Source organism: Gossypium hirsutum, chromosome A01 (assembly GCF_007990345.1).
Source record: "Gossypium hirsutum isolate 1008001.06 chromosome A01, Gossypium_hirsutum_v2.1, whole genome shotgun sequence".
Classification (NCBI taxonomy): Eukaryota; Viridiplantae; Streptophyta; class Magnoliopsida; order Malvales; family Malvaceae; genus Gossypium; species Gossypium hirsutum.
This window is the reverse complement of record NC_053424.1, coordinates 49026723-49037343: the sequence shown is the minus strand read 5'-3', so window position 1 is coordinate 49037343 and position 10621 is coordinate 49026723. Positions and strand designations below refer to the sequence as shown.

Genomic DNA, 10621 nt, shown 5'->3' with positions numbered 1-10621 from the left:
TGTTTTTGGATGGACAAGTTCTGGGGAACTCTAATTTGGTGTGTAACGGAGTTGGGTAGGAAGCTTTCTGAAAATATTGCATCGGCATAGTTATGCATGAACAAATTTTGTAATTTTAGTTTGTTGAAATTCTTTGTGACATTTTGATCTGTTTATTGTGCTATTTGTTATTTTGTTTGAGCTAAGTTACACGTTGAGCTTGTCAGCTCACCCTTCTGTATTTGACCTTTTAGGTAATCAGCAAATTTAGGACCAAATGTCGCACAAGAGCTCGGACTGTTTAGACTATTTTGACCTTTAACTATTTTGGATTGTAAATTTGTTTTTAGACTTTGTTTTTTGTTTTTGTTTTGCTTGTCAGCTTTTTGGTATTTTTAACATAAAACTGCAAAATCTTACGAGTTAACAAATTAAAATTTGGTTTTCAACTAAAACTCTAAAAAATTTTCGTTGCTAAATCTTATGAGTTAACAGAAGTTATAGTATTCCACCAATGGTAAGCTGTGTCTTTCAGTAAAGATACTGCACATTTTAAACATTCAGCTGGTGTGCAAGATAATTCATCTAAAACCCAGATGGTATTTTCCAACAAAAACTCAGCCCTTTCTGGATCACCATCTGCCGTAGCCCTAAATTCCTCTGCCCCATATTTACAAATTTTATCTATCAGAGGCTTACCAATTCTAACAGGTTCAGCACCTTATGGTATCTCAAGAACCTGCTGAGGAGAAGGTGGGGAAGGTTGATATACAGCGGGATTTGTTTTTATATACTGAGTGAACCATTCATTCATCATTTGAAAGAAGGCTTGTTTTGCCTCCTCACTTCGGCCCTCAGATACAAACCTTTCACTACTAGATGCAGCTCTTTGAATTGAAGCTAAAGCATTGCTCTCAGCTTCCTCGGATTCAACTTTAGCTTGGTTGCATGACATTACTATATGAAAAATACATTTAAAATTATCAGGAGATATCACGCTATCACAAATTATATAATGGCATGTATAGCTACGTTCAGTCCAAGAATCGGCTAAACTGTAGTTCTGATACCAATAAATATAACACCTCTAACCCGTGTCCGTCGCTGAAATAGGGTTACAGAGTATTATTAGAGTTTTCATAACATTTACAAATAATTCATGTCAATTACTATTCATTTTTCGAGATTATTCATAACGTCTCTTAAATGGACCCTTGAGCCCAATATGAGAATTAGAATCGAGTCGGGACTAAATCAGAAACTCAGAGAATTTTTTGTAAAATTTCTAAAATTTTCCTAGATGCAGGGTACACACACCCGTGTGGTCTAGGGACACGCCCATGTGACCCTAATACACATCTGTACTGCAGGCCATGTTCGACCCTGTGTAACTTTCTAACTTGTGCCACATGGCCAGCCACACGCCCGTGTGAGTAGGCTATGTGATCAATTTAATTTTCAAAAATTAGGTGCAAGGTTCACATGGCCAAAACACACACCCGTGTTCTAGGCCGTGTAGCACAGACTACTGAAACGTGGTGTCTCTACAAGTGTGCTCAATCCTGAGCATTTTGTTTATCAATTTTAAGATGCAGGGGACACACGACCAAACCACACGTGCCAGGCCTTGTGTCACGCACAGTTAAGACACACACCCGTTTGGAAAAAATAAAGTCATTTCCTAACTTTATTTCTCACCCAAATTTGCTAATAACCTACATCAACACTTACAAGTATATATACCAGCCAATCCAATCATTATAACTAAACTAATTTTAACATCTAACATGGTATATCATTACATGCATACATATTTATAATTTTATATTTATTAAGTATATTCATTTAACATAACTTAATCAATCCATAATATATACTCATGATATTGCCATAAAACAACCTTATTAGATATACCAAAACATAACTATTACTAGCCATTCTAGTGGCTAGATTACAAACAACATTTATAAGCCAACAATCGCCAAGTTATCTATACTTGCCATTATACCAAAATGAGTTTACTATTTATACCAAAACAAGCTAATAGATAGTGTGATGATGCTCCAACCGATCGCCAACCTTCGCGAGCTTCCGAGCACTATAAAACAGAGAAAATAAACCTAGTAAGCATTATATGTTTAGTAAGTTCGTATAACAGAAATTAAAACTTACCAATCACATTTAACATCATTAAGCATACAATTAACATGCTTTCATCATTTTGGCAAGTTTACCTAAACACATATACTCAATCAAGCAAGTTAGTCTTATAATACATTTATATATTAAATAATCATAGATGAGCTCATCATATAATCCTTCTTCAAATAATTCAGAACATTCATGACCTATTTCTATTTATCTTATCATTTTCTTATGTCAAGAGTGTTATCCGTTGAATTATTAAAATATCGATGGATACTCAAATAGTACACTTAAGGTGTACAATTCTGTAAACTATCAATTCATAAATAGGGGTACCTATCAGGGTACATAATCAGCGAGCATACTCTCGAGCCATATGTCAGAATGCTCAAACGAGCCATGTAATCATGTAACAGGACACTTATCCGAGCTAACCAGAAACTCATAAGAGTTTTTACTCAGGAAGCTTATAGAGCTTTTCAGATATCTCCGAAGAGATAATATTAGGGAGCTTCAGATAAGGTAATAGAGAGTTCAAGCGAGCTTACCAAGACACTCATGAAGAGCGATGTTTGTGTTCGTATTATATGCTGGATCACAACCGATCGAAACATGTATCAGAATGCTCACAAAGAGCTGTAGTAATGTGCAACACATGCAAAATCACTATTGATCAGGATGCTCACAGGAACAATATAACAGGATGCTCGAGAGGGCTATAATAGGATTGCTCATCCAAGCTATATTCTGTCCGCAACATATGCAGGACCACATTCAATATAGGAAATCATATATCCATCGAATTTCATTATTCAAACGGAACTTGTCATTTATCGAGCAATATCGAGCATGTGATTTATTTCATACTTTAAACATTTATATAATTCACCCAAATACAACATTGAATTCAAACATATTAACATACATAAATAAGTTACACGAACTTGCCTTGATAATAATTCATACAAGAAAATCTACTATTCCGAAACTTTCTTTTTTCCTCGATTCAGCTTTGAATTTGTGTTATCCAGATCTATATAAATGAATTTAATTATCAATTTCTCACATTACATATTCTATTAAACTCAATTTACACCCTAGGTAAAATTACCATTTTGTCTCTAAACTTTCCATAAATTTCAATTTCGTCCCTAAGCTCGGAAAATGAAATTCATGCAATTTATTCCTTATTCCAAGCCTAACTGAAATTTCAATATAAAATTTACATCACATGTATTCTATAAAATTCAAAATTTTTCTTCAATTTTCATAACTTTACAATTTGGTCCCTAAATCACAATTTCATCAAAATTCACTTTGTAAAAGTTGTTTATCTATCAACAACCTTTCATTTTCTACTATAGATTTCAAATTTTCAACATATTCATCCATGGAAAAAATTCTATACTTTGATAACTTTTCAAATTGATCCCCAATCTCAAAAATATAAAAATTACTAAAAAAGGGACAAGAATACTTACTCAATTAAGCTTGATTAGTTTCTTCTCTCTCTCTCTCTCCTAGGTTTCCATGTATTTTGGGGATGAATATGATAATATATGATGATATTTCTTATTTATTAATTTATCATCTTTTAATTATTTTAGTTTACAATTTAGTCCTTAACCTTTTCTAATTTTTCCATGGATGAATCACCAAAAATATCTACTAACTCTTCTTTAATAGTCTAATTACTATATAAGGATCTCAAATTTTGAATTCCATAGCTATTTGATCCTTCTAGCTATTAGAATCCAACTTTTGCATTTTATGCAATTTTGTCCTATCCGTAATTAAGCACAAAATCGATAAAATTTTCTTGTCAGAATTTTCTTATGACATTCTAGCAAAATTCTAACCATGCAAAAATATAAAAATAATTTTCTTTCCGACTCTGATTTGTGGTCCCGAAACCACTATTTCGATTTCACTGAAAATGGGTTGTTACACATACAGTGTTTTCCTCAACTTTCTCTTCTTTGGAGCAACTAAAGAAGATGGTGTAAAAGGAAATTAAACAGAAATGACGTGAATCATGCCTTTAGAATAACCCTCCTCACTCATAAATATATATATATATATATATATCCCTTCGCGTACAGTCACCAAAGCCTCAATTAATCCACCCATCGACAATCATTTTGTTTTCCATGAAGAGACCATCCAGTTCTAATTGAACCGAACCAGAATTAGACTCAACCAATTACCAATTTGCCACAAAATTTTTCAAGTTTTCCAGTAAAACCCGCCAACTTACTATTTTATTAAAGTATCTCCCCATCTTTCCTAAAGTTTGGGACTTAAACGAAAATCGGGTGTGACAATAAAATTACAAAAATATCTTTCTGTAATTAAAATAAATTATATTATTCGAGGGTATTTTAGTATTTTTATTTTAAAAACCAATAAGCAAATGGTGGAATTTGAACCCACATCATCAATTAATTGCATTAGTAAAGCATTTAATTTACCACACAATAAAAACTTCATTTTAATATTTTTTTATACATTTTAATTTTATTGTACACATTTTATTTATTTTATCAATTCTATATTAATATTATTATTTAAGCTCCTAATTGAGTTAGTGTCATGAGTCAACCAACATCAACTCGATTATAAAATTTACGAAAATATCATTTCACAATTAAAATAAGTAATAATATTTGAAGGTAATTTAGTCTTTTCATTAAAAAAAACAATAAAAATATGCAGATGGTAAGATTTGAACCAATATCAACCAATTACATTAGTAAAATTTTAAATTACAACTCAATTAAAGTTTAATTTTGATATTTTATACATTTTAATTTTATTATACACTTTATTATTCTTAATCTATTGTATTTATATGCTTCATTATTTGTTATTTGTTATTTGTTATTTTTAACATCATATGTATTCTAATTTATGATTTCATACAATAATAAATTTTTATTTTATATTTTCATACAAAAAATTTAAATATCCAAACTCCTTAACCGGTTTTATCCTTTCTAGATTTTTATTTAATATTTTAAAACTTAAATTTTAAATTCAGATATTTAGAGGATTGGGATTTGGAAGGAATTGCTAATCTATTCACCAAACCAAACTTTGTCCCACACCCAAATCCCCTAAACATGTTCGTTATATAAGGAAAATTTTCTCGTTTTGGAACCTCAGTTTTTCAAACACTAGCACTTACCAAAAAAAAAAAACAACAGAAGACCAGACAGAAACTCTGGTTTTGTTCCTGTGGTAACCCTAAATATAGCATGAAATAGATCAAAGGAACCAAAAACAAGCTGGAGAAAGAAAAAAAAAAGAAAAGAAAAAGAGATCCCACAAGTTCAATATCCGAAAATTTAGATTAAAAAAAAAACTGGTTTTGTTTCTTTGTTTTTCATTTGTTATACCTTTCTTCCTCTGTTTTTAGTTCTGTTGTTTTGCCTTTCGTAGCCATCTTGTTTGATTGTTGGGTTCTTTTATAAACATCGTTCATCAAAGGAGTCTGAAGATTGTTCAGTTTCATCCATTGTTGCCAAAACTAGGGGGAAAAGAAGCAAAATCAACGTCAAATTATCCAATGTCTCGCCGGATAATCGTAAGGACCCCGACCACCGGCTCCCGGCGGCAACCGCTACTGCAAAGCCGTTCCACGTCTTCTTCTCTTTCCATGGTTGACGATGGCAGTCGTTACAGCCGGAATAGCAGCTCGACGAAAAGTGCCAAGTTCGGGGAGCTTTGTGGGGGGACAGCAGCGGAGTGTGCGGCTGTTTGTTGTTGTTGTCCTTGTGGGATAGCGAACCTTTTGGTTTTAGTGGTATACCAGGTTCCCGCAGGACTATGCCGCCGTGCACTCCGTCAGAAAAGGCGGAAGAAGTTGCAGAAAAAAGGGCTGTTTCAACCGAGAAACTATGGGAGCCGATATGGGTGTGAAGAAAGGGAGTTGCGGAATCATCCCATGGTATGCGCCAAAGAATTGATGGTGGAGATGGAGGTTTCTGAAGAAGCCGATAAAGCATTGTTCCAACTTGAAGAAGAGATGTGGGAAAGGTTTCATGGTACTGGGTTTTGGAGAAGTCCTTCACAGAGAGAAAGAGATTCATCCACCATTAATTAACTGTAAATTTAAAAAAAAAAACAAAAAAAAAGAACTGGGTTCTGGCCATCGATGAAGAAATTGAAAATTTTGGCCAGAGTTTGAAGCGATGAACATGCATTTTTTTTAAATTGACACGCTGATATAGAAATTAAAATGATGGAGAAATTCCAAGTTTAGTCATTGTAGTATATTGAATTTGAGAATTTAGTCAATGGTTAAAAAATTTGTTGGTTAAGAATTTTTAGAAACTCAAAAATTATTTGTGGTGAGTAATTAGTTTTTACTTATTTATTATTCTAAAAAAGAAATTTTCAAATTAATCTAATTATTTGAATTTTACTTTTTGAAGAAATTTTAAATAGTGAACAAATCTACAAATAAAATTCATCAAACAGTATTAATTGTTTGGTAAAAGTACCATGAAGGTTCCTATATAAGAAGTTAAATTGCATTTTATCTCTTCTACTAAAGAATAGATAAATTAGTCTTGTATCTTGCATAAAAGAGCAAATTAGTCCTTTTGTTATAAGTTTTATCCATTTCTGTTGTTAAAAGTTATTTCTTATATGCCAACATGAGATACTCGTGGTATGTTATTCTATCAATCATGGAAACTTTTAATCATACAAATAAATAAAATTTTTAATAAAAAAGACCAAATTGATATTTAATTTAATATATAGGGGCTAATTTGCTCATTTTTAGTAGAATGGATAAAATACAATTTGACTCTTAATATAATAGCTTTTACCTAATTATTTCAAATAAGTTAAAATATAAAAAACTAAAATCTGATTGGGTAAAGGTTGAAACACAAAAATCATGATTTTAGGTAAAATGAATAGGACATAGCATTAGAGATTGCTCTCGTATACTCTACTTATCCAATCTACAATTTATATTATGGAATTTTATAAAATATATATATATATAATTAATTTGAAGGCATTTACTATTTTTGTTTTAAAATGTTGATAGTGGTTAGAATTTAGAATTAGATTGATAATACCATTTGGGTAAAAAAAATATGGATACGTTTATTTAGTATTAAAAATATCATTCTATATAATTAACTAGAATTAAAAGGAAAAACATGTTTTCCGACTTGAAAATTTGAATTTAGAAATAATTAGATTTAAATATGGTAATTAATGACTCCAGTTGAATTGAATGTAAAAATAGTTAATTACATCTTAAACTTTTTTAGAATGTGAAAATAAGAGTACATTCAAAATCCTATCACCCTAATAAAATAATATGATATTTTTATATTGACGAGAAATAATTTATTGTGAATTTGGATCTATTAAATATTTTACTAAATTTATTATAAATTATTTATATTAATTTTAATTAAATTCTGTAGTACTATTTATTGTTAATTATTTATATTTAATCAAGGATCAAATAAGTATATGTTTAATGTTAACCAAACAAAATATGAAATGTTAGAGTCAGGGGCAAAACTAGAAAAGTATTTTTGGGGAGTTGAAATTAAATTGTAATTTTTACGATAATAAAAATGTAATTTCATCATTTTAATAGTTTATATCTTTATAATTTTAAAGGAATAAATCAATTTTTAAAATTATTTTTAGAGGAGTCAAAGTGTAATTTTATTTTTACTAATTTAAAATTTAAAAAAATTTAAAATGTCTAAATAAAAAATTTCCTATTTTAGAGGGGAGCAGAGCCCCTGCCTACACCCCTAGTTAGGATAACCAAATAAGATTGCATAAGGTGTTTATTATTCTTGTTAATTTTATTAGTTGAATATTTTTTTGGTTGTGCAATTACATACAATGATTTGATTTTAGAATTTAGAACTTGTTTATAGATTTCTTTATTATTGATACTTTTATAATGATTTACATTGTTTTAGAATTTAAAAATATGTAATTGTATAATTATAATTTATATTATTAAATATTACCTAAAAATTAAAATATAATTATATTCTATTAGTTAAAAACATTTCAGGGAATTAAAAAATTTCTTAATAATTACATGAAGGTGTAATACTATTACGATAATTATCCTTTTATCCAATCATTCTGAACATAAATTGGAACAATTTAATACAAGTTTCGTTTGGGCTCAAATTCCGGCCGTACTACCATATTCCAACCTATTTCAATCGAATACTGGTGATAGGGAAAAAAAAAAAGGAAAAGAACTGCAGAAAAAGTGAAGAAGCTGCAGGAAGAGAGGAGAAGAAAGAAAAGAAGATGAGTAGAATAAAAAAATATTAAAATTACAAAAATCGAGGAAAAGAAAAAAAAATCTGAGATTCAAAATAGTTGAAAAAAAAAAGATAAATAAACAAGATTTATTTTTATTATAAAATAATATTTAATACAATGTCAGTAAAGTTTTTAGACTCTATAAATACAATTAGGATTTGACAAATATCTTATGAAATATATAAGATGTCAATTTTTAAGATTACTTGTGAAATAAAAAGGATACATTATTAGTGTACGAAATATTAATCTATTTATTATTCATAAAAAATAATAGTATGTTTTATTCACCATTACATATGAAATTAAACTAATAATTATATAAAATAATAATAAATACGAAACCATACACTGAAACATATTGATATTCAAGGGCAAAGCCAGGAAATTTCAAGAGGGGGGCCGAGATAATGAAAAATAATAAATTTTAAAATAAAAATTGATTAAAAATAATAATTTAATAAATAAAATAAACTGGAAAGAAATCTTAAAATTTATTTGAATTGCACTCTTCAATCCTTGACCTCACTAAAATCATCAATTATTTCGTTTATATCAAATTTTTCTGCAATTTCTTTCTCAATGTACACAACCAAAGAACTTCTTAAAAAATCATCTTTCATCTTGCTACAAAGTCCAGTCTTCACAATCTTCATAGCAGAAAAAGCACGTTCTGAGGATGCTTTTGAAACTGGAAGAGTCAATATAAGACGAATCAATCTGTCAACGAGTGGGTACATGACTAACTTTCCACATTCAACTAAGCTTTTGCAAAGATCAGAAAGTGTTGATATTTTTCTCAAATCAGGATGCTTACATACATCAAGTTCATAATGCTTCAACTCATATGGGAGATGTTCTTTCTCTTGTTGAGAAAAATCTTCTGGATAGAACTTGTTTACAAGAATGCAAATTTTATCAATATCAAATAACTTGAAAAACTCCTTGGGATCTAAAGCTATAGTAAGAGTGAGAAGCTCGAGCTCGACAATATTTTCGTTAAACCTGCTCTTCAATTCTTGCAACTAAGTATCTATTGTAGCAAAAAATATATCCATTCGATAATGATGCTCCACTGTAACATCTTCCTTCTTGTTGCGACTACGACCCACAATGTATTGGGCATTCATATCTAGAAAACCCAACTCTCAAGTTTCACAAAAAGATATCACATTTTTCAATAATTCATTCCATCCATCATCTCTCAACTTTTGAATTAAATCTTTCTTTGTCAAAACTAAACTCATGACATTTAATATATCTCGAGAACGACGTTACAAAGCTTGACAAAGGTTATCAGTAATCCCTAAAACTTCTTTCATCATATGCAAAATAAAAATAAACTCAAAAGACCTCAATCTATTGTATACGTTATGAGCATCTCCTCACTGAGAATAGTTAGAACCAGTATTTTTTAGATTTTCAAGAACTGTACTGGTAGCATTGTACATCTTCAATAAACTAGTAACTGAATTTAAATGGGAACTCCATCGAGTCTCACCAGGACGCTGTAAAGTGCCAATCTGATTCATTCCTGTTCCAGTTGCTAACTCATTGATGGATACCAAACGAGTTGTTTCAGCTGTTTGGGATTTTTGTAATTCATCATGTCGTTTGGAAGAAGCCGAAGCAATATTAACAATATCAGACAAGTCTTTAAAGAATTGATATACTTCAACCACTTCTCTAGCTGCTACAATCAATGCTAATTGAAGACGATGAACAAAACAATGAACATAATAAGCATATTGACAATCATTCAAAATCAAACCTTGCAAGCCGTTAAATTCCCCACGCATATTGCTTGCTCCATCATATCCTTGACCTAGGATATTTTGTATGTCAAAACTATGCTGCAAGAGAACATTAAAAATCACATTATTCAAAGTCAATGATGCAACATCTTTAACATGGACTATATCAAAAAATCGTTCTTGTATCTATCCTTATTTATCAACAAATCTCAAAATAATTGCCATTTGCTCTTTTTTTGACTTATCTCTCGCTTCATCCACAATAATGTTGAACTTTCTGTAACCAATTTCTTCACGAATTATATTACGAATTCTACTGGCATAAATTTGCAATATCTCTTTTTATATTGTTGAAGTATAACTAGCATTTTGTGGAGCACTTTTCAGAACATCTTCAACTTTCTCATCATACG

General features: G+C 30.1%; 1 protein-coding gene across 1 annotated transcript; it reads left to right on the top strand.

The window, feature by feature from the left end:
* Positions 1-5692: 5692 nt before the first annotated feature.
* On the top strand, positions 5693-6229 carry LOC107917591 (uncharacterized). The gene has a single exon (XM_016846914.2). It carries the CDS (start codon positions 5693-5695, stop codon positions 6227-6229), a length of 537 nt encoding a protein of 178 aa, XP_016702403.1.
* Positions 6230-10621: the final 4392 nt, after the last annotated feature.